Raw genomic sequence first — 26,161 nt, 5'->3', positions numbered from 1 at the left:
TAAACACACACATGCTGCTTGGTGTCTCAGCAAGACGCTCCTATCTGCCCTCTAAAAATATGGCAACTGCAGATTTGTGGCTCATGCTGATAACTAATCAGATGGCTTGTGTTGTGCAGGGTGAATGACCCCTGGTTGTGTTTTACATCACATTTTCTCTTCATCCTTTTCTCCCTCGGTCTCTCCGTCTTCCTTATTGCTTGTTGGAGATGGTTCTATTTGGTGCCAGCACATAGTATGGTGAGTTCCTCAGTGGCCTAAGGCCGACCACCTCTGAACAGACACAGCCAGTTTGAACCAGCCAGGTTTACTTGGAACTACATCAGACCAGAGATTAGGATAAAATGAGACAGTTAACTGTGTGAAAAATAAAATGATGGCCACACAGACAGGGGCTTGTTCAGAGACGGTGCTGGTCAATTCCACTACACCTGTAGTCTGCAGTGATCAGAGCTGTTACACACAACACACACTTTGATCCTGCTTCTGAACATGTCCATCTGCTGTAATAGCCCCGTTACACACCCACAGGTAGGCACATAGACTCACTAAAGCATGCATTCACATACAAGCAGAGGCTGAAGCTTTGATCAATAAATAACACTGTTGTGGGGGGGTTCTGTACACGCACACACTGATAGATACATGTACAGTTTGCACTGAGGTGCTTAGTATTACCTTGACGTGTAGGTAATCTCTGTTTCTTGATCCATCTCTCCATCTGCCCCTGCTCCCCCACACAGTCTCTAAGCAGTCAGCTGGCCCTTTTAACCCCTGCATTGCCTGAAGTACCATTTAACACAAGATTGAAATTGAGCTACAGCCACAAAGCAAAGCAAACCAACTTTGTGACCACTTAAACTGATCATCCAATCAAATCTGGTTTTACTGGTATCTGAGGAGGCTTATATTTTATGCTTTGGTGAAATAAAAAAATGTAAAATTGAACAAATCTAAGGGGAAACACTGTCTGTGACTGAACACAGCTGTAGCTGGGGGCTGTGGATAGCCTTCATTTTAAGGAGTTAGACATCAAAAACTGAAATTAGATTATTTGGTCTGTAGCCCATAGATCGGCAGGTTAAAAAATTCCAATCGACCAGCTGGATGAATATGAAAATGACAGGTCTGGCGAACTCTCCACAGTGTACTGTGTCGCTCCTGTAGTGCATGCAGGGATAGACCCCTGGCTGCCTACATCCCCGGACAAAAAAAGTGGTTAGAGAAAGCATTTGGATGGATATTTTCAGGAATGTCTTTCTAACAGATCAAACACCATTAAAGAACTTCATTGTCCCATATTGACCAAAATGTAGTTTCTGAGCCATTTCCTCACTTATTGTATGACTATTTGTAACGAGGACTTGGAGTTGTTTGGGTCAAACATATTGAATGTCCACACAAATGTCACCAGTTGGTTGCACCAGTACAAACCTAGTAGCATTAGTTTACTAGAGCAGAAGGAAAGCAGATAAAATGCAAACAAAGGAAATGGAGGTGTAATGAAAAGCCAAGACAAAAGAGAGAAGGAGCAAAGACAAGGACAGACTTAGGGCTCTGTTTTCCTGAAATAAGGCACAGATGCAAACACAAGTCTAAATTCTGGGTGAAGGCACATATGGCCAACAGATATTTGCAATTTTGATGACCGCTGCCGTTGGCAATGCAGGGCAAGGTAGGGAAGCTCTATTTATACAGCACATTTCATACACAGAGGCAGTTCAAAGTGCTTTACATAGGCAAGGAAAAACAGTAAGAGCATTAAGAACAATAAGCATTAATACTGAATAAAATCAGTTAAGACAAAATGAAGATAAAAGATAAAATGAGATAAAACACAAATTGAAAAATAAAAATGAATAGACAGCGAAAACAGTCTTCAACACGATTATCTAGCGGTTACAGTGAAAAAGGCAATGTGGAAGTGAAGATGAATGTATTATTGATGTGAAGGATGCAGCTGGGGTCAGGGCTCATGTCAGTAATGGCCAATTAAATCAGTTCTTCTCATCCTCATTAAAAGCAGTAACGGAGGGGAAGAGACTGATGGGGAGAAAAGTTCATCTCCATGAACAACCTGAAGTTCCAAAAACATACACAAACCAATAGTGATAAATACTGACATACCCAGTGCCTGATTTGTAAATTATGAGGTCCCGGAATGTCGCTTAGTGATGGACGTCAGTAAAACAGTCTCCTCAGCAACTGGTGCATTTGAGTAGTTTCCACATTAAGGGAGCAGCTTAATGGCAAAACGTTATTTGTTATGTGTTTGTAGAGACCAAAAAATCAGGAGACACATTTGCAAATGTGAGTTATAAAGCGTGAGTGATGCTATTAGGACAGCGAGGCTACGGCCTCTAATCTGTTCAATCAATAGCAAGTGTGGCATCATATTTGGGGCCTTACCACAGATTAATATTATATTCAGAACATTACAGCAACAAATTTAAAGGAGACCAGAGACTTTGCCTATATAATGCAATAATGTTGAATGAACACGTTCTTACCTTCAGTGGCTGCCCTTAATGCGGTCGTGGGGGCAGGAGTCCTCGTTCATGTTATTCTGTGCTTTGCTTCAGTCCTTTTGAAATCCACGAGCTCAGCAGACTGGCCTGTACTAACCTGTTCATTAACAGTTGGAGGCTTTATAACTGGGTCCAGCTCGGCCTGTTTAGCTTCTGACTAGTTTTGTCCTACTGTGACTTGAAATACTTTAGCAAAGTCAAATGTCTTTTTTTGCATTTTTGCTTAGTGGCTAATATAATGTTACACTGAATGTGCACCTGACTCAGTGTCACTTGGTTACGTTGTCACGTAATTAGCATAACTGTCTGTTTTTATTGTCTTTATTCTAACTTTAGTCTAATATGCTGTTGTAAGAGGCTGGCTCTACCAAAAGTATTAGACATTGGACTTTTTATATATAATTCATATATTGAATTGCTTTCATATGTAAATGAGGTGCCAGGTCCATCTAAATATGTGCTGGTCACAATTTGAAAGGTGCCGGATCCAGATCCAGCTTGTTCTGGCACAGGTTAACCCCTGGATATACCTTGCCACAAATATCTGTCAATGGTACAATTGACAGGTAGCTAATATATAGTATGTTGGTACAGCAGCTTCTGTCAGTAGAAACTTTCCAGTCCAGTGCTCAGAAAAACACAACACTATTTAATGTTAGATCCCAACCAATCCTGTCATCATGTCCACAGATTTATGTAATGAATGAATTTGCCTCTGCTGCGCCATCCATGTGTAAAATTGTACACAACCCCTCTGTCAAATCAGACACTGTAGATGAAACACATGCATCAGTTCTGCTGCTCTGTGATGACTCCACAGGTGTTTCATCAACTACACAGAAATGGTCAGATATTCGACAGGTTGTTGTGGGTAGATTGCTCCTCACACAGACCAGCAGTACTGACGTGTCTGCAGAACTCCAGGTCCTAGGATTACGCTCATGTGGATGATATCTTTCTGTTTTGTGATGTATTTTGATGCATCTATCAATCAGCAAACACAAATTAGCACTAAAACTGCACACAGAATGAGTTGTGCCTCTCCCACTACATAAGCACAAACAAGTCAGTTTGGTACCTGGGACTGACCAAAATAGAGGCACAAAAACAGACTTGCACCTGTAGGAAACTGAACTGTATAAGCCTTTTCCATAGGGTTGGCATTCTGCCTGCAGGATAATAGAGCCCTTAGTCTAAAAGCTCATACTGAGTAAACTGACAAAAGAAAAATGCAGCAAATGCACAAATAGTATAATTGCACCAACTGCAGCCAATTCTGGCAGTAGAAGGAAAAGAATGGTCAAAAGTAGCATTTACAGTTTTCAGTACAACTTACAGTATGTGCATACGCAGACATGGATGAAGGATGTGCACATGCTCCTATTCTGCCTTTTGTCTGCATACGCATTGTAGTACATGCGCAGTCAGGGCTTTTGCTGGGTGGACTGTCTGCATGGAGACAAACTTTCGGTCTGCATGCAGACGTCCACACAGAGTCCGTGTGGACCATCACAGACCAGGGAACCTCAGCCAACATGCAGAGGTGCAAAGCATAAATATCCTCTTAAGCACACTGTGCATTTGAGATGAGTTTATTTTTAGCAGAAAATGTTAGTTGCAGCTAATATATTTTGTGTTAGTACTTTTAGTATTTAGGTTATGTTGTAATATAAAAATGGCAGAGAAGCAGAAGGAGAGCTATTTGTTAGTTTAGAGTGTGTCAGGGACAGAAACCATGCACATGCAAGAATGTGGCTACTGGTTTCATTTGACCACCTTGGCATCACAGAGCAGAATTACTATATCTTTTTTTGCCTGTTTTTGTTGATCTCTGAACATGCAAGCTTAGGATTTTATCTATAATCCTTTAGTTGTTATAGTCCTTTCAGGACATTGGAGTCCTTAACATTGGCTTAATAAACTTTCCTGCTTAGTTTTAAGCCAACGTGAACAGTTAGTGAGTGCACCTTTGTTTGTTTCATCAAACTACCACTTAAGTTGTTGCATTGAGATTTTGTCTCCAAATGCTGCAGGTGCATGCTGTGCAGACTGCTGCTTTAGAGCACTGGCAACCTTTTATTATTATTATTCTGTTCAAGCACTGCCTTGTGAAACAAATGACCAGATAGCCAGCCATAGCAGTACACACCCAGAACACTACAGATTACAAGGACTTCATGTTCACACACAATTGTGTTATCACCAAGCCTGAAACTGCATTTAGACCATTATACGACATACATTTCCACCAGAAAACCTGCTGATAACATACAGTATGCGCTGGAATTTGATAAAAGCTCTCAATCCACTCCACTTTGGACAAAAAAAATCATATAATCAAATCAAATATGAACCATACTGAGTGTATGTTATAAAAGCACAAATTTGGGCCAGTCTCACACCAAACCTGATGGAAGGTTATGGTGTGTGATCGTGTTATCTGTTTCTGCTTGGTCTGAGGTTTGGCAGCACTGTAACTTCTTACAGTGAAACAGCTCATATGTGTTACTTGATTATGGTAAAGGACACTGGGGCTTCTTTGAATCAGTAGGACATTATCTTGCAATTAATCTTTCTGTCTGACCGGCTGGCAATACAATTTTCATGATACTTTTTACAAACCCCAGGTATCTTGAGCTTTTTCCCTCAGCAATAATGGGATTTTGGCACAGGGCAGGAGGGGAAAGTAGGAAATATTGCAGCACATATTACAGCACGTCTCAGTGCGGTCTGTCCACTGATCAAAGCCCCCTCTGCCCTAAAATAGCTGAGGAAATGTTTGAGTCTGACAAGAGAGACATCCAAGCTGCATGGTATAGGCCTGCTGATGATAAATTTAAACACACACTTGCACAGACACACTTATTGTCACTGCTGAATATCTTCAGAAGCATCACAACAAAGCAAAACCTCTGTGCTAAATTCATACACAAAATAGTTTATTAAATAGCTAAATGGCTACCTGAGACAAAGCTGTTGTAGCTTATATACAGTGTATACTATAGGTTATTTCATTTGAAATACTTGAACAAAACTGGTAGCGTCGATCACACAGCAGCGGTGTTGTCCAGGTTTCTTCAGGTTCCGATCACATTTTCCTCTGCTGGTATCTTTACTGATGAGGTTGACATCTTGTAAGCATTCACACGGCTGATCTCAGCCATACAAGACAATGCTAATACAAATCATTATTCAGTGATAAAAACATATTCTAGTCAAGTATTTCTTTTAAGTTTCAGACACTTCCCGTGACTTTCTGAACAAGATGCTAGTAAGAAAGGACAGAAGGGACATAAAGAGTAATGAACCCAAATCATGGGGATATTTGTTTCAGGGAGAAAGAAATTAATAAGCATGAAAATAATAGTTCTCAACACTTAGCCAGCAGGACAAAAACTGAAAGAGGAAAGATAGGACAAAGAAAGACCAATTACTGTAGAGTGGAAAAAGGAAAGAAGATGTATGAGTGAGAGAATGGGTAAACATTAGGAGTAATGTCTGTGTGAGAGAAATGCTCCTCAAGCGAAGACATGCAGTCCTAATTTGGGTACAATTAAAGTCATGTTAGCTGGACCGCATTCAGAAAAATTCTATTAAGTAAACATGCTGTGAATTTTTTCTGCTTTTGGACTATCATGGTACAATAAATTACTCCACACAGAGTGATAATGATTCAGCTAGTATTTGTTTGAACAGTTAGAACAAACTAGATTTTGTTTGGTTGCCTGTTTTTCTCCTTTTTGTGTTTTTTAATGAGATGGACACTAGTTGTACTTTTTTCACGTGAACTCTACGTAGAAAGATGTTCGGTGCATGTAGTTACAGATTAATCAATCACTTAGAAACCTACACCTGCATCTTGTGTACTACCTTTGCCTGCTTGCTGGTCTTTTTCCTGCATGGTCTTTTCTCGAGCCAAGACTTTTTGGATTGTGACCGTGGTGCTGAAAGCGAGGTAGAGTTAGAGAACCAGCGTTGTGCAGAGAAATGGATATTTTACTGGCCAGGTATATCTTAAAACAATCAGAGGTCTGATGAATTGGCTGGATGGCTGATGTATGGCTAGAATGGAAAGGGTATGTGGAGAAAGTTTGAGTCAGGGAAATGCACCTCATCAATCAGCATGATTAAAGGTTTTGGCTGGGCCCAAACAAACCCAACACTGTGAGGGCCTGGCCTTAAAGGCACAGTCTACTGTTTGGAAGTACAAAAAACAAGCCCAGGGGAGGTATTGGATTGCTCTGTCGGCAAGTTCTGTCAACCTTTGTAGCTTTGTACTTGTTAGAACAACACTATAGTGCATTTTGGACATATTCTTCTTTAGATGTTCTACATATTAAACTGTCAACAGCTCAATTCTGCATCTTCCAAACTGTTTAACAATTACTATTTTTCTGTATCCACTGGAGACACAGTAGAATATAGAGAGGTGTTTAAAGAAAAACAGATCTTTATATGAAAATACAATAACACCACAGTGCCTTCTAGTGCCTCTCAGAATAGCATCACGCCTCAGTTGTCTGAGTAGTTCCCTACATAGTCCAAATGTTAAATAAAACAAAACCCACCCCACAGCAGAAAGTCTAGTTATAAATGAAGGAGCGGTGAGATGACAAAGACAATAAATACTTATCACCCTAATGAAACTTTGACAGCATGACACCATGTGTTTCATTCACACCCCGTATGCACACAGAAGGAACTGCTAATTCATTAAACACTCACATGTTTATACACACCCAGGGACAGACACTGACAGTAGCATACTATACAGTATACAAGCCCCATGGCCAAATCCATTGTAGCCAAGGACCTGAAACAATCAATTAGGCTTTGTGTCAGCAGCACAGCATTTTTAAAGCTACTAATGGCTTTCCGCAAAGCATTTGCGCTCACAGACACAAGAGTACACAGTAAGCCAAGGAGAAAAATCACTGGTGCAATAGTGGGGAGATGTGTCAGCAGAGCAGCATCTCCAAATGAACAGGCACAGCAATGTCTGGATGAGCTGACTTTAACCAATGGAGGCTAACTGGCCTGTTGGAGAATATAGTTATGAGCCTAGGAGACACTGAATGTTATTAACAAAGGAACTGTTACCAGACTTTACAATGTTATCTATCCAGTCTTTTGGTTGAGGAGCTTAAAATCTCTTTTTGAGATGTGAAATACCTTGTAGTTCCTTGTGGACTGACTCACTTTAACTCATTCATTTATTTGTTCAGCCATTGTCTTCTCTGATCTGTACCTTGAGCCTTTCTGGAAACATACCATCACTCTAAGAGGGTGTTCACACATAGGCCAGTCAGAGAGGTTTTTTCCAACATAATTTTCCAAGGGGTTTTGTGTTTGGTTGTCTAGTTTGAGAGCGCCAAGCCACAATGTTCGCTCATGCAAATGGGTCCCTTGTGAAAAATGAGATTGAGAACAACACAAAATGTGTCCTGAAATCCTTGATCCGGATCAGATCCAGATAATCTTTTAGGGTGTGACAGGCATCTTACCTGAACATTTCAGGGTTCTGTCTTCATTACAGGCCACGTTATGGCAGGAGATATGCGTTAAATGGGGTTTTCAATGTTAACTTTAAATGGCAGTCAGATCAAGAATCTGGATCAGACCCGGATGAAATTCGGTCTGGTGATGGACGTTGCCACCCTACATGTGTGTCAAGTTTCAAACAAAGAATTATTTAGACAACTTTTGATGGAGATATGATTTCATAAAAATTTTGGCCCCAGGTTAAAAATAAGGATTTTGTGATTTTATCTATTTTTTGTGACCTTAACCTTTTCCATCCAATATCTAATCACTTCTAAGGTTGGTCCCCACCAATGTCTGTAGAAAGTATGATGATGATCCATGTAGCTGTTTGTCCGTAATCCTGCTCACCAACACACACACACAGAACCAAAAACATAATCTCCTTGGTGGAGGTAAAACACCTTTCATCACACTCATTGTTGCATGAGCACAAATACATGCACTGTGAATACTGTATAAAACATTCATCAGGTTAAAGCCATCAATGTTATGATCTTTGCTCCATGGATATAAACCACACAGCCAAACTGGTTTAATATTTTAACAACATTAAAATGCCAAGACAGAGTTGGTACTATCATTAAATGGTTACAGCACGCCCACTACGGTAAGGGTGATGTGTGCATGGTCATTAATATACAGCATGTTGCATAATCAATTCACACCCTGGTGGTTTCTTAATGTGAAAACAAATCAAAGGTATGACCCTTGGGACAGAGTTGGAAAACCGAGTACAGACTTCAGTACCCCAACCAAGTGTGAAAATCTCAAGAGATACTAAGACAATTTATAATCATTACACAATATTTTATGCACCTGATAGTAATTTGCAGCAGGTTTAAATGTATAAATGTTTTGTTAAGCTGGGTATTTTTGGCTGTGGAGCTGTTCACCAAACTCATACTTACTAAAAACTGGATGACTGACTGGAAAGCCCAGCGGTTATGAGTCCTACACCTACTCTGGCTGAGTACACACTCCCTCTCTGTCACTCTGTCCCTCTCACATGCACACACACACACACCATCATATGTTTGGTGAGGTAAAGCTGTATAGTTTTGTCCATTGCCAGGAGGGTAAACACAAACACATACTGTAGAGTCTAATCTGAGAGCAAACAGCGGTGCCTCATGTTAACCAGCATGGGATACAGTTTCCCTTAACACTATGAGGCCTGCAGCAGTTAGGAGCTCACACGTCAGAAATACAGAGTGACAAAGTGTGAGAGAGCACAAGGCAGAGAGCCAACGAAGGATATTTCCACATCAATTCAACAGCCAAATAAGTTTTAAATGTGAGTTACAGTATGTTTATCCTATCCTTGTGTTTACAATGATATTTGAAAGAAAGATCATAATCTTGCATCTTACAGGGCTGCTATGATATATAGATATACAGTATATATTTTCTGTCAGTCAGCTATTTCTCACATCAGAAACTGTGTGTCATATCAAGGTCAGAACCTACAGTCACTATTGTGATAATTGCACTGGCTGCCACTTGTTTATCATATTCAGTTTAAGCTTCTTCTTTTAACTTTCAAAGTGCTACGTGGCCTAGCAGCCACCTATATAAGCAACTTAGTCTCTGATGCTACCCCACCTCGAAACCTGTGTTCTACATCCACTGCTCTTGTTGCGGTGCCAGATGTTGCAGATACAGATGTTAGTGGGTGTGGGCGATGGATCTTTGCCAGTTCTGCTGCTTGGCTTTGGAACAAGCTCCCAAACAATTTGAGGACAATGAGCTCAACCTGAAACTTTTAAAGTTCCTTTAAAGAGCCATTTTTAATGCTGACAATGTCCAGCAGTGTTACTTGACTGGACAATTTTGAACTTTTTGTTCTGATGTCATTTTAGTGTCATTTTGGTGATATTTCATTGTTGTTCTCAACTTAAACTTTTATTTCTGTATTATTGTTTAGTTTTATATTATTCTAAAGCAACCTTGCATGTTTTGAAAGGTGCTTTGAAATAATATTTATTATTATTATTATTATTATTAGCGGCTGTAACATAATTTAGCCGTACAAAAGGTCTGTTGTGTAGCCTGAGCATTAATTTGGTCAGCTGTGAATGTACTGTATGTAAATTATCTGTGTTTGCACAGTACATCATCTATAACCATCTGTATATAGTGTTTAGTGTGCACTCATTCTGCCCACTAGGCTATCCTCCAGCACCCTCATGAAAAGGAACAAATGATCATTGAAAAGGAATGGGTGATTGAAAACTACACATGATTAAGTACTTTCTCTAATATCCACTTTTGGGGTCCTGGCAGGCCTTTAGGTTTCCTGACAGCTAGAAATCAGGTGATCAAGTAGAAATGTTCCAGCCATAGCTGCCTGTTGAACAATTGTGCATCATGTTTCTTGAAGATGACTACCAGCCAGTGACTGGATGGACAACCTCCCAGAGCAATGTTAATATCAGTCTTTCATCAGAATCCATGCAAGAAAATGTTAGACATTTCCCTCAGCATCTGCAATGTATACAGATAAACATGTCACGTAAAGAGGTAGGTGTCTGACTATCCGTGATTCATGTTCTTGCTCTCAAAGTATAAAGGAAGCACCTTTAGGATTTATGCTCCGTCTTCATATGCACATACACACGTCCCCAGACAAGTGTGTTTTTGTTGAATGAAAGGCGGATAGTGCCTTATACTTTTATTCTGATGTAGTTTAATAAAGAAAGAGAGAAAACCCCTAGCAATGAAATCTGTTCCTTTGATCAAAACAAATGACAACATCATTTCATTAGGATGGATGTAGAGAACCTTTGTTTCCATCATGTGTCACAGTATATACCTGCCCCTGGGTAAAGCAGTGGCATCCATGCTCAGGAATTAGACTGAGGAGGTAAAATAGAGGACAAAGGAAATAGAGATAATGATAGAAAAGAAAGAACAGAAGACCAGAGCAGACATTGCCATAGATAGAATAAAGGCGACTAAATCCAAGAAAGCAGTCAGGGAGGGCAGATGCATAAAAAACATGGTAAACAGGCCAAATCCCAGAGCACTCAGGTCTGCAATGGATATGTCATTTTCAGTGCACACAGTACGTGTCAGTACAAGAACAGCTCGTCATATCCCAGGTAACATTTTGTTGTTGCTATAAAGTCTATCCGTTTTGTGTTTCATCAAAATGAAAGCTGAAATCACAAATCACACCAATGTTAATATGCCATGTTTGGATTCCTCCTTTACATGTGGAAAATGTTGGTTTGTTGTTTCTTTTCGAGATAAAAAGGGCTGGTGGCATTACTCCCACAGTATTTTGAACATCTGTTGGTATTGTCACACACTGCAGTAGACAACATTATTTGATAATCTGCTGACAATGAAAGTTCACAAAATTCTCTTTTGTCTGACCTTTCAAATAATATTCCATGAAAAAATAAGAAAATCACAACCCAAAACCTCAAAGATTTAAATCTGGCCTTTAGATATACACTAGCAGTGAAAGGTTTGGAAAACACTTTCCCATTCATTTCAAAGGGAAAGTTTAATTTACAGTGGCAACAGATGTCAGCTGCAGATACCAGTGAAAACCAGTTATCAACAAGAGCAGAGATCAGTGAATCCAAGGGAGGAGCACAGGTTCCTAATAAAGATCAAAGTGTCTGGTTATCTAGGACCAATAACACCGGAGGCAAAAAAACAAATATGGATAGGAAACAACAAGCCTGAGGCTTTCCACTTCATTTAAGAATTTGTCAAGAGAATTGAAGATGAAACAGTTCAAAATGAGAGAGAAGGAAAGAATGAAATCCCTAGTTTAGCATCCATGCTAAGCTGATCTAGCTGAATATTGCCAGCAGCAGCACAAGGTACGACCAAGAAAAGATGCAATGAATGGTAAGACGAACAAAGCAATGAAGATAGACACAAAAAAGAAAAGTCGTAAGGAAAGACTATATCAGCACCCAAGCTAGGGTAAACTCTAGAGTGCAGCCATCAGTGACACTTTAAAAAACTGATACAAAGCAAAGAAGAAGCTGAAAACTTCTATTTCTAGTTTTAGCTAAAGCCACTGGAAAAAGCCTGCATCAGAATCACCAAATGAGATAAAAGACAAAGAAAGAAAAATTATATTTCTAATATAGCTTTAAAATAGCTTTACATCACAGCCTTTGCGGCAGGACCCTTACCTAGGACGCCCAGTCGGTAGTTGACAGTTATGACAATCACATTCCCATAGCTGGCCAGGATGCTGCCATCAAACATATTGCCAGTTCCTTCCATGTAGGAGCCCCCGTGGATGAAAACCATCACTGGCTTAGGGCTTCCACTCTCCCTAATGTCTGGAGGGGGGAGGAAGAGAAGGAGGTGGAGAAGGCAGAAGGACTGATTAGTTGACAGACTGAAGGTGGCAATTTCAGAGATGCAATTTTAGTGCTTTAGGGAGCTTTGGCCACCTTTTTTCTGAGTAATCTTGGCACACTTGACTTGTATGTGGAGACCTTGTTAGTTTGAGGCATCAAACCATTATTTTATTTTATGTTTTTTCTTCAGGAAGGCTGGGACATGGTGGTAATTGGAAAATGTTTTATTTATTTATTAACCCATTTTAAATTCCATATAGCTGTTAATAAAACTCAATATTTAATATGGTGAGTTTTTCCTCCAGGCAATGGACTGTCAACACGCAAGAGTGGCAATCTGAACTGTCATTCCATGCTGAGGTAATACTTGTGTGATTAATCTGGGAGAAAATCTATTAAAATGGAATATTATGTTTGACAATTTTATGAGGAAGCACTGCTTCCTTAAAACTTAAATTTATGTAAATTCAGGTCATAGTTGTTGAGCTGCACGAAAGTGTTAGCCTTGATTTTGTGAATGTAAATGTATATGAGCATATATTTGCACCAGGGGAAATTAAGGAGAACTAAACACTGAATGGGTCACTTTTTTGTGTTGTTGTGATACTGTGAAGGGCAGGATGTTGATGCAGCTTTTAAATTATAGTTCAGTCATTTCCATAATTACTGTGTAAATGTAACAAGACTAGCTAAATAAAACATGGAAGATGATGAGTTTGCAATGGTAAAAATATCTATATTGACATTTTTTTCCTTAGATGAAGGAAAGTATTTTTTATATGCATTGTTGGATATGTCAAACATAAGGTCAGGGGAATGGTTAGTTGACCATTGGGAGCAAAATGAGCTGTATTAAAATGTTTTACACCTGGCTCATTAGAGTTGAATAAATGAGAGCTGCCTTAGAAAGCTTTGGCCCTTGATGTAGTTCTTATACAGGCTGTGTTGTGAGCTAAAAGGATGACGTGAAGAGATCTAAACATTCTACAACCCATATTGGGAACAGGGTTTCACTTTCATCTTCTCTATCCCAGAGACGTAGCTTTTTATCTCTCTTCCTGTCTCCATCAGTACATGCTGAAGAACACATCGTTTATCCTGCTGATGTTTTACCACTGTGGGACTCTACTGGGAATAAAACAAAATTAATGTAAGAAAACAGAAAAAAATGTTACATCTGAGATAAGAGAATATAATGACCTTCAGTTGAGATGGGAGCAAGAGTGACAGAAAAAAGTGTCTGAAAGCATGAGTTTAAAGGACTCAAATTCAGGGGACAGACAGTATAATGTAGACACATGAAGGTAAAACTTCAGCTCTGAAGGAGATTAATCACACAACAAAGGCTGCTATTAAGCTACTGTATGGTGTCGATGCACTCTGTTGTGATTAATCTACGTCATTTCAGTTAAGTTCTATATTAGGATAATAAACTGCCCAGGCAATAGTAATAATTTTGGTGGGTGCACCATCCATTTTACTTTCATTGCATTTTAGTAAAGAAAATATATTTCTGAGGAAGCAGGATGTTATGCAGCAGAACCAACTATTTCACAGTTGTTACTATATATTTGACAAGTGCTAAAAAGGTGTTTTTCCCAACAGAGAATGTGAAACTGACAAGCTTTAGAAAACCCTCCACTGGCAAAAGGAAATGGGGTAAAAAAGAAAACTAAAAACCTAGCAATAAATTTAAATGTGGCACCAAGGTGAAACATGTTTTTATGTTTGTGTGTATACTATGTTTGTCCTTTTTTCTGTCATTCTCTGTCCTTTGTGCTGTTTTTTTCCTAGTTGTGCTGCTCCCACTGTCACAGCAGGCAGTGGCCACAGTGTAGCAGCACATCATAACCATCCTCTGGAAAGTTTCCAGAAACCCCTGACAAAAAAGGTCAGGGGACTATGGCAAGCATATGTGTGTGTGAGAGACCTTGTGTTTCTATACTTGTGGAAAAGGAAACGCGGCCGCATGCTAGCTTCATAGGGACCAGAGGCTGGTCCTCACAACGTAGTTTGTCAAATTTTACTAAAACAACACGGTGTAAATTTATAGCGAGTGTTGGCTTTGGTTAAAGTCAGGGTTAGGGCAGGTCTCTGTTACGCATGCCTTCCTAGGTCCTCCCTACTCCTTACTCAGCTTTATTAATTTGTCTTTCCTTCTCTTCCGGTGGATAATGAGCAGAGTGAACACACCTGAGAGAGGAGGGGTAGTTTGAAGGCAGAGGGGGTTCAGCTGTCTGTGGCCTGTCGGCTGTTTGCTGCAGAGCTGTTTGTTAGGCTGGTGCTGTGTCATCCTCCTCACCATCACCACCTCCGTGATTTATGTTGTATTATGTTTAGTTAATGCATAGTTGTATGGAATCACTGGCAGTACTGTTTTCAGTTTGATTTGTTAGTTTACATGGTTTGGCTTTAGGTTAGCCCTGGTTGGACAGCCCACTGTCCAACTTTCTTGTTTTGTAGGTTTTGTTAGTGAATTGTGTTCTTTTGCACCAGTTAACAGAACTTTCTTGTGTTATGTGTTCCTTTGAGCCATGATTTGTTGGGACCACAACAGTCTCCCGGAAATGACTGTAAGACAATGTAGGGACCCCACAAGTAACAAAAACGTGTGTGTGGTGGTGGTGGTGGGGGGATACCTAGCAGTGCAAATATGTGCATAGCTTCACAAAATGAGAAGAGTGAAGGCAAGAGGAGCAAATGATAAAGAACAATTGTGGTAGTGGTGATGAAGGTTGTGATAATGTAAATGGTGACACTGGTGGTGGAATAGTGATTATGATTTCCATAGCAGTGGTGATTATATTGATAATAAGAATAAAGTCAGCAATATTACTGATGATTCCCATGATGGTAGTGTTGCTGTCAATTATAATGTAATAATGGTGGCAGTGTTAGTATAATGGTGATCATGGCAACGACATTAAGAGTAATGCTGATGATTACAATAGGGACAATAATGACATTTTGTCCATCACAGTGATGATGACGAGATGACAACAACCATGGTAGTGATGATGTCACAATAATTATAATTATGACAACATTAATGCTATTGCAGCTATAACAATGTTTATTAAGTGACATTTGTGTTAATAACAGTGATGATGTTGATATTGCTCCATGCATTTTGCTGGTGGAGATGATGTTGTTAATGAGAACCATGACAGTGATAATCATGATGTACTTCGAGATCAGAATCACTTCTCTGCTTTTTGCAGATGACTTGGTACTGTTGGCTTCATCAGCTCCTGGGATCTAACCAAATCTTTTAAGGTGTATTTTTCTTTAAAGAAAACAATATGGATGAGTTCTCATATCCATATACTGTTTGTAGAAGCTGAATAATATGATACTTTTCCTGTATGTGCATATCATATGAATATATACAGTAATTTCTACTGCAGTGAGATATATATGCATGCTGTTATAGCTACCTTATTTTGTTCAGTGCTGAAGGTCAGTGGTAATGAGGTGAGGTTGTGATAAAATTGTCTTGGCAATGATTGAATATTTGATGAATTTATCTAAATTTACATGGACTTACTGGCCGAAAAAAAACCTGGTGCATATCGAACACATTGTATCTTGAAGCTTTAAGTTTATGCAATCCAGCTTGCTCTCACTAAGGTTTCCCGACATCTGTCATTGGCTGCCACTGCCAAAAAAATCCTATAAACCCCAGTGCCTGCCTTCATTCCCCCATTTTATCAATTAATCCTCATTCAGCTGATTGCAGAGTTCATCCCTTTCCTTCATCCTCTTGCATGAAGTGAGGCAACAGTGTATCTGGGGTAATTTCTGCAACATCCAACTTACATGATTATTTTTAATGCGCATGTCTTTTAAATACTCTGTTTAAAGTAACTTTACATGATTTCAGTTATCAATACTGTAAAGGTTTTTCTTAAATAGGCAGGAACACCCAATTGTCCTCTAGGAATTTTTCACAGTGAGCAGCAAGATGAAAGCTTGCTTTGAGGAGAGCTAAAATGAGATCTAATGTTGTAGCGGTTCAACCATTCAGCCTTCCTAGGGACGAGTATGGGTGAGGGAGAGTTTGTCAGAAGATAGGTGCCATGCCAACAGGAAGTAGATCAACCCTCAAGATTGAAGTTATGATCAAAGAGATTCAGGTACTTTAGATTTCTCTGAGCAAACCCTGAGAGATGCCCCCAGGCTGTTGCAACCACTTTGGTATACTCTCCCTATGCCAGTGTAGAGGACTTATCAAACTAACAGCAGACACAAGGAGCAGAGATTTTTGGGCCTTTTGCTGCAGGGAGCAAAGCCATGGGGACACTCAGCAAAAGCATCAGGAAACAAAATGAGGCCCAGGGGTGAACACCAGTTCAAACACTCCCAGATGAAATGCTCTTGTATAATCTATGCAACTGTGCTGGTGTAACTTATTAGAGTACATATCCGCTGACATGAACATGAACAGGTAATAATGCAAATCTGATGGCATATTTACTTCTACAATGTGAAAATCAGTTCTTGCTTAGTTTTCATTTTTGCTTTGGAAAAAAAAGGAGCTAATATTTTTCAAAGCTGAATTTTAGGCTGAACTCATAATTGGCTTTACTGCTTTGCATGTTGTCAAACAGTATATTTGAGCTGAAATGCAAAAACATTCAAGAAGTCAGCATTGTTTTTGGTTTACCCATGACTGTGCTGTGTTCTTAATGTTAGCAAGGTATTTTCACTGACAAGACCCATACAGGCTACAGTTATATGGGTTGGTTTCTAGAGTATTGACAAGCATCGTTTTGTGCTTTACTGTGGGTTCAATATGAGTACGTGTCGGTTGCATGTCATGACAACACTAGGGCTTCTATCAAGTCCTTGCCATGTCTGCAATGTAAAGAGCAGCTCACAGCAAGTGCAGTTTATTCATCTTCACATTTAACCGGAATTTGAATTGCTCACTCAAGTGTTAAACTATTTTGCCATGATATGTAGGATTAATTCTTTCATGTTATTGCATGTGTTAATCAAATATTAATTGCTGCATTTTCATTTTGTGAGTAGTAGTGAAGGGCATTTTACTATTTCCCCATATATGTGATCTCATGCAGCCTCAGTAGTTAAATTTGCAACTGAAATGTCACCAACTGGAGCCTCTGGGCGAGCTGGGTGGATCACATTATTATTCCTTCATCAGCATGATTGTCTTCATGGTGTCAGCAAATTCTATATCTTTGTGCCCTCCACACTTAAAGTAATATCATAGTTCATAAGGAGATTATCAAGTTGCATGTATTGCTGTATACAACTGTAGATTCACTTCTTTATACACACTTATAAGTAAGTCAGCAATGTTTGGTGTTTAAAAAAAATTCTCCACTCTCAGAGACTTTCCTGGGTTACATCTATATTCCCAGCACAAAAGGATTACAAACCCAGCTTTATAGGGTATAAAGAGATTGTAAAATGCAGGATTCATCTGGTGGGAGGGGTGCAGAGGTTTGGGGATGTTTGCATTGCATGTCATTAAGTTTGCATTTACAAGGTGACAAGAGGTTAAGGGCATCAGAACTTGGGGGGTGGGATGTCTGGGGAATCTGGTAACAGTGTGAATGTGTGTGTACGTGTGCATTTTCAAGCATATTTTCCTTTATTAAACTGGATTAGTTGTCTGCCCTGCATCCTTTATCGAGATAATACTGAAGCTTGCTGGGATTTCATTGAATAGATCTGTGTGAGCTGTGTGACTCTATATAATCTAGTTGGTGTGTGTGTGAGCTCCCAGAAACACACAATGATGGCACAGATCAAAGGGATCTGCTTGCAAGTCTTATATGAATGTAATTGCTATTTACTTCGTCACATTATACTGTAGAGGTGCCTCATTAAGACTTTCTGCCTGTCATTAAAGTTGCACTGCTGGAGCCTTAAGGGGATGCAACTCAATCTCAGAGTTTTATCAAAGACATTTTATTTTTAATATGAGTCTTCAAAAGGCCCGCTTTTTATGGCTACTAAGAAAATGGTCTTCTTTTTGTATTATTGACATTAATGGATTTCCAGCACAGTGTTATATGTTCAAACGGCATCTAATTTAAATATCAAGAGCAGCAATTACAGTGTTTCCATCCTATTGTCTTTATCGATTCACTGGATCCACTGTAATACTCACTTGAGAATTAAATGCCTTAAAAGCAACAGGAGTGTGTGGGAAATGTTAAAACATTTTTATTGCATTGTTTACATGTATGTATGCAGAACAGATACCTTGGTGTAATTTAACTCCAAACATTTAACAAGACTAAATAAGGCCACAGATATGTGAAGTAACTAAAATGTCTTGCATGCAGTATAAGGTTATATATTGTGCTGCACAGTACCAATACACTGAAACACTGCAGGCATCTGTACTAGTGTGGAGTCAGTTTCCTGGTTTGTGCTTTTTCTTCTTTAAAACTTGCAGCAGTATCTATGCTACCTATTATGATCAGATTTGATAACTTTAGCACATCCTCTCTTACCTCTTGACCTTTGTTACTCATGGAGACACTAGAGCAGTGAGGTTGTTTCTGCCTCTAGAGCAGCTCTGTCTCCCAGAATGCTTGCAAAATTTAAATTACAATCTGGTGTGTAAGCAGTCCTCAACATTTCATGGCATTTACAGAGCAGGTTATCACAGTTACCATATAATAAAAGATGAGTATTCATGTTGATTGTGTGTTCTCCAAAAAGCTCTACAATGAGAGCCCCGATGATAGCTGAAACCTATAATGACACTAATGTCACTTGAAATCAACTCCACCCAAATGCTGGCTTATTTCATTATTGCCAAGTCTGTCAGGTCTTTTAGCCAATCCACATTTTATTTAGCAAAAAACTACATTGGGCAGCTTGAGATTTAGGGCCAGAATTCAACAGGTGCTGCAGGTGGCAGATCAGAAAGTTAGCTTCATATACTGGTGGGTAATAAATTAGCTTTTACTTTTCCCTGTAAGAGAGGAAATGATGCCAGGAGAGAGAACAGCCAGCACAACTGAGAGAGATGCTTACGTTAATTTTGTCCAGAGTTTTCATGTTGTTGTAGATGTGTCACATACTGTACTAAGGAAACTGGTTTGATGCCCAAAACATGAACAGGTCTAAGTGTTACTATAGCTGTAACCCAGTGCGCCAGTGGTTGATTATTGACTTGTGAACATGATCTGAGTTTATAAACAAGACGATTTAAAAGAAAAAACATGCAAAAAATGTGTTAAGAGCTGTCTGAAGGTTTAATAGTTACTTGATCTGCTGGTGGGATGCAACAGAGAAAAGTAAAGAAAAAGGGAAAGAAAACAGCAAACCCAGGCAGAGAGTTTATGTTACAGTATTAATATCAAAGAATGGTGGGAGACATGTAAACTTTAGACATCAAGCTGAAAAGGACAAAACACATCCAGCCCAAAAAAGAGTTTACGAGTAAAGAGCAAAAAGAAAATGTCCATCACTTTCAAAAAAAGGACAAGAAATGTAAGAAAATCAAAGAAGATAAAAATTGGAGGAGAAAGGGTAAGTTTGGTTTCCCTTGTCATGCAATTCACTTTGGCATTGGGGGAAAAAATACCTTCGTCGTCCGTGTTGTCACTATCACCTAAATCATCAGTGTGTTTCTTTGTAAGGGGACCTATAGGACCAAGAAGGAGAAAATGGAGGAAAACAGGGTGATCAAGAACACACACAGCCTTCAAAAGATGCTCTCAAAAGATAAGAAAGTGTCTCAATAATTAATGTTTCTATAGTCCCTTTAGTTTTGGAAAAATCTTCAGAGACTGGTTAAACATTACCATAATGGCCATTTCACATGTTTACAGTAGGGATTTACTGTATATGAGTTCATATAAGAAAGTTAAGGAGCAAGAAAAGAGGGACTTTAAAAAAAAGAGGGGAAAAATATTAGTTCTTTGTTGAAAATGAAGATTTAACTGAGGATCAACTTCTTAGGATCAAAAGACATAAACCTCTATGATACAGTAGCATCAATTATAGATATCAGACATTATGTTAACAAATGGAAATGATCAATCACAGTAGCAGAGAAAAAGGCAGTGGCCGTAAAGGAAATAGCATTTTATAAGAGCAGAGCACTCAACAGAAGCATGTGACAAACTTCCCCGTTGTATTTTCAGGGTGTGTTATCTGTGTGGGTCTAAAACCACTCACACACACACACACACACAAATATGCACATTCATTGACATGCATAAATTTGACTGCAGAGGGGCTGCTGTGAAGTATGGTGTACATTGGAAAATTTTAATGACAGAAAGAGACAGAACAGCAGATCCTGGAGACTGGGCATATTGATTTTGCCTCCAATTTCAGAAGATTGGTGTGTTGTGTTTCTACTGATTTAAAAAAGAATTTTTATTGTACAAAACCACACATACACATTAGATGCAGTTGCCACTTTATTAGGTACACTAACCTAAAACAAATGCAGCCTAATATAAAAGTCCTTGCTTGTTTATACTGTTCATTTTGTTATACTACACAGCCTTATGCTGGTTTACTGTTTACTTGCCCCTTGCATAGGGATGTGTACATGCACATTGAGGTACCAGAGTCAAATTCCTCATGTGTCCGACACACCTGGCCAATAAAGCAGATTCTGAGGTTAATCCTCTTTAAAAGGTGATCATGGTATCTGCTGTGTTTCAGTTAATTAGCCTGGATGTGTTTATATAAAAGGTGGTGGACAAAATAATAGTACAAACATGAACTATAATCTCCAAAATGATTACATAGTTAAATCAACACATCCCTCTTTAAAACAGTTTGAACATAAAGTTATCACATTCATGAAAGGAGCAGGACTGCTGTGTTAAACTCCATTAGTGTTAGCTAGGTGGACCTAATAAACTGCCAAGTGAATGCTTAAGGAAATGGTTAGATCTGCATATTCACAGAGAGTTAAGAGGGAAATATCTCTCTTGTATGTGTACAGTAAAAATAAGGCCACAGCCAGTTAGCTTACCTTAACATAGGAACTGACAAGAGTGGGAAACAGATATGCTCAACAACAGGACTCCTCAAAGTCACTGAGTCCAAGATGTAACATGTTAATTAGTGAGTCTGTGAAGTGCTGGGGTGTAGATCATGTTACCTTTTGACAATTTTCTCAGCTAGTGCTCTGCAAGAAAACTTTGTATTTCCCAACATGTCAAATGAATGTCATTTACTGTGGTTTTCTTGCTAAGTCAAACATAAGTGAACTTCAGTCTAGTTTGACAGGGAAAATCATTTTAATACAAGTTTGTACATGTTTACATAGTACCTTAAAGAAAAGTAGGCACATACACACACCCACAAAAGACAGACAGAAACATAATGAAAACATGCAGTTTGCAAGAAAGGAATGTAAGCTAGCAAGGTGTATGGCAGAAAAGTAGAATGGCATAAGCTTAAGCCTTCACACACACACAAACACACACACACACACTGTGTGATATAGACCCACCACCACATATAGTTCCCGCCAGCCCTTTCCAATTCCCTGCATTAGCCACAGTCCCAAATGGCCAGCAATTTTATGCAAATCTACTTCAATTCCATTTGACTTAACAAAATGATATAACATCAGCTTCAACATGACAAAGGTTAAAATGCACATTCTGCGAATTTGGTAAATGTTGAAAAATCGCAGCATCCTTCTAGTTAGTAGCTCATGTTGATGAGTAATAATTCCTCTATCACTCAACATCCTGGTGGTTTATTTCACGACCAACCATTTCTTTACAGTGACTTTAAAGATAAAGCCAGCTCCCTGCATATCATTCTATCCTACAGCAGTCTCCCAGCTATTTTGTGAGTCTGACAAGCAGTTTGATAAGTGAGCGCTGACTTGTGCTTTGTATGTGCTGAATAAGCACCAAGACACCAAGAATCGTTTCTTTCAAAAATGTAAAACATCTAAGGAACTATCTAGGGATGTGTTACAGTTTACAGAGTACACTGCAGAGAGAGATTGCTGTCAAAGCAATATAGTTAACCATACACTGCATATTAACCAATGTCATTGTGTTGGATCTTGTTGCCATTGCTGCCCTCCATGGAGGACCTGTACACCTCACGGGTCAAAAGGAGGGCGGAGAAGATCTCTGCAAGCTCCTCACATCATGGACACAATCTGTTTGAACTCCTCCCCTCTGGACGGCGCTACAGGTCACTGTGCACCAGTCAACCAGGCAAAGGGACAGTTTCCTCCCCCGGGCCATCACTCTGATGAACACTTGACCCATGACACTATGACTGGACAATAACCCTCAGTGCAACACCTGTAAAATACATTGCACATATAGATCTCTCGATGCACCTAGACTGTGTGTGTGTGTGTGTGTGTATATATATATATATATATATTACACATACACAGGTCTCTATAACTACTTGTTTTTGTTTCATTTTTTGTCCTAATGCACATTCCTTTTGCTTGTTTGCACATTACTTTCTTTCCTTCTATTCGCTCAGCCTTACATTGTTGACTTACCCACTGCTGCCTTACATAAGGACAGGTTTCATGGAAACCTTCAAGAAATGATTAGGAAATAGTGAACCTGTAAACTAGAGCCATACCAACTTACTGTAATGTGTTAACAGCTCAAGAGCAGCTTTTAAAAAGACACAGTTAAGAACTAAGAATTCTACACGGCCTATAAATAGATGTTTGACTAAGTGTTGAGCAACTTTAAAACTTGATAGAATGAAATAATCAAAAAAACGGTGACTGATGTGGCCACTCTGTGCTGCTATAAAAGTGGCACCTGTGTTTGACCAAGGGTTAGTGAGGATCAGAGCAGACAAGAAAGCTGCTTGACTGCTCCTACTGCATCACACACACACACACACACACACACACACACACACACACACACACACACACACACACACAAGTTCACTCTCCTATGAATACACACATATACAAAGAGTGAGAGAGACGCATAGAGCAACCAGGTGTCAGTTTTAAATTACCCAGTGCCAAGGAGGCCCTGACACTGACCTGCACTCACCTACCTGTCACTGTGTGTGTGTATGGGTTTGTCTTTATATAGTTGTGCGAGTGCAAACTCTCACACACCCTCTCACAATGAATAACACAGCAACTAGAGGCTTCAGACAGGAGGGGTTGCCTAGGAAACGGTGGGAAGGAACCCTAGTTATTTGTGTTGAGCATATTTTCATTTGGGCTGAAACAGATATAAAATCCCCAGGAGAGGTGGAGAGGTGATTTGTCCTGACATCTCCCTTACTCTCTCAAGATGTAACACAGACACGCAAACACAAACAGACATATGCATGAACACATATAAACACACGTGCACAGAGATGCAAAACCCACCCCCTCCCAAGCACATCAAGAGAAGTCAATCACTCATGCATATCATAGAAATGTCAGCAGGGAGTGTGCGTGTGTAGATGCTGTGTGGGTGCACAAGTTAGTGGATGCTCCGAGTAGATCTGCATGTGCAGTGTTTCATGAAAAAATACATCTTAAATGATTCGTTGTGACTTCTCTTCTGTCAGAACCAGAGAGCTTTCCTCTGAGTTTTGCCTCCATGCATGCTACAATATTTTTTTATCTCTGCTGCGCCGCTGCCCCGTTTAAAAACCGAGCAGAGCCGATGGAGTTTGGTTAATGATACTGTACTTCCAAGATGCAGAATTTACTCTTTTTAACTTGGTGTGTGAAGAGTTATAGCCTCCGCATCTGAAAGGCAGAGAAATCGCTGATGATTAATGTTCCTGGAGGCTGTGAGTATTTGTCTGAGGAAGGGTATCATAGCATTTACTGTAAGTGGCTGATGGGAAACATGATGCACTATTTTCCCATAAATAGTACTCCTAAAAAAAAGAAAAGGTTACATAAGGGATGTCTGTACAGAGCCTTCACCTTGAGCCTGGGGTTGTTTTGAGGGCGTCATATCCAGGCTGGCCACAGGAGGTCGCCGTTCACCAGCTGCAGCTCTCTTCTTCAGTGGGCCAACCTGTGGAAAATCCTGTCAGGAGGCAGTGTTCGAGGGCATTCACTCTCCCCTTTTTTTATATTATATTTCTGTGTCTCTCACTTCTTTTTACGTACTCCTGTGGTCTCATTTGACTGTTTTATTTGCTATATTTTTCTCACACTTTTAGTGAATCCTTGTCATCTGATTCCCTGTTGTCTCATGATCCGTCCATGCCTGTTGGTTAACCTCCTCCATTTCCCACTTGTGGCATCAGGATGGTGTATATAAACAAAAGAGAGACTGTCCTTTTTAATTTTAGCTTTTCATATATAGCAGGGAACAAGGTCCACAGTTCATCAGATGACAGTTTTGACCACCGCACTGAGGGTTGCAAGACTAGAGGATTTTTTTTTACCATCAAATCTATGAATAACGTGTCAGTACATCTGTGATCTAATGATTTTCTTAATTTCTCAGGTTGGGGGGCATGATTGCAGCCTACAAGATAGTGCCAGATGAGATTGATGAAATCAAAGTATGTATTTGATCAATCTGTCTATTTTTCTTCTGTATCTAGCTACAGTACGTGCAGTAGTGATGAGTTTCATAATAATTAATCATATGTGTGTGTGTGCCAACAGGAGACTCTGGTAGATTGGTGCGATGAAAAGGAACTTAACCTCATCCTAACCACAGGAGGTACAGGCTTCGCTCCAAGAGACGTCACACCAGAGGTTGGTTGTCCATTAGAATTTGTCCAGTGTGACTCCACCCATAGTTTACATGACTTGTGGTATGAAGCCGTCAGAGCTGTTATTTTGAATATCAGCTTTCTTTCCCGTCTATAAATGACAGTAACTAAAAATGTCCATCCTGGTTACTTCTTCTCTTTAAGGTTCCTCCAAACGCAAGAGGTCAAAGATGGCATCTGAATCGTCTCAAGTTTCAGACGATATGAATATTTTTTTGGGTCATGCGAGGAGCACTGTGGAATGAAATATTGTATTATCTGATAAGACAATGTCTTGTGGTTAATAGTGAGGTGATGTGTTTTTCTGCTGCAGTAGAAATGACATGTTGACTCAACAATGGATTTCAGGAGTTAAAGTTATTTTTCTACTTATCATCAGTATTATTTTGCTTTTATAATGGAAGAGTTCAGTATGACTATTTGTCTGTGTTTCACATTGCATTCTATTATGAAATCTATTGGCTCACAGCAGAGGTTTGAAGCTGTCACTGTCATATTGGGTGGAGACCAGATGGCGCCTGTGACTGGCTTTGCCATTGCTCCTCCTGTGTTTTCTCGCCTGGTTGTTGGTTTCCTAGTATTTTACTTTACTTTATCAGCTCTGTCAGTAAGTACTTGTGTTTCTGCTGTTTTGACTTATGACCGGGACACGTTATTCCACATTAAGGAGCATATGGAGAACTGGAGTATTCTTGGGGCTAAGTACCCTGAGTTTTTCCCTCTGACTTTTGAGTGTTCCACGTCTTCACCAGAGTACTTGTTATTGACCAAGCCCTGCGGTAGAAGAAGAAGGCGGGGTTGCAGGGCTGGAGTACAGGTGAAGCGGAGGAGGCAACGAGCTCGAGGGCTTTCGCCGTACCAGAGTTTCTCGTCTAGAGGTGTTCGCTCTGCGGCGATACGGGAGCGGGTTTTGCGTCCCATTACTGTCTGTCGGATGGGAAGTGAAGACGCTGTGTTGCCGACTACGAGTGACCTAGCTGGCCGACCTGTTCTGTCGGTTAGGATTGCTCTACTTAACGCCTGCTCTATAGCCAACAAGGCGTTTATCCTGAATGA

At 39.7% G+C, this 26,161-nt stretch overlaps 1 protein-coding gene across 8 annotated transcripts in view; it reads right to left on the bottom strand.

Annotated features, from left to right (window-relative positions):
• The window catches only part of nlgn1 (neuroligin 1), a 586,564-nt gene that overhangs the window by 317,086 nt on the left and 243,317 nt on the right, over positions 1-26,161 (bottom strand). For 4 of the 8 annotated variants that reach the window (XM_020620000.1, XM_020620001.1, XM_020620002.1 and 1 more), the window contains 2 exons: positions 19,977-20,036; positions 12,230-12,382 (listed from right to left, as the gene is read on the bottom strand). In XM_020620000.1, the coding sequence (XP_020475656.1) occupies positions 12,230-12,382; positions 19,977-20,036 (213 nt within the window). The remainder of the gene's footprint in view (positions 1-12,229; positions 12,383-19,976; positions 20,037-26,161) is intronic. The other 4 variants (XM_020620003.1, XM_020620005.1, XM_020620006.1 and 1 more) reach the window with 1 other exon arrangement.

Source organism: Monopterus albus, unplaced genomic scaffold (genome assembly GCF_001952655.1).
Source record: "Monopterus albus unplaced genomic scaffold, M_albus_1.0 scaffold230.1, whole genome shotgun sequence".
NCBI lineage: Eukaryota > Metazoa > Chordata > Actinopteri > Synbranchiformes > Synbranchidae > Monopterus > Monopterus albus.
This window is presented reverse-complemented; position numbering and strand designations above follow the sequence as displayed.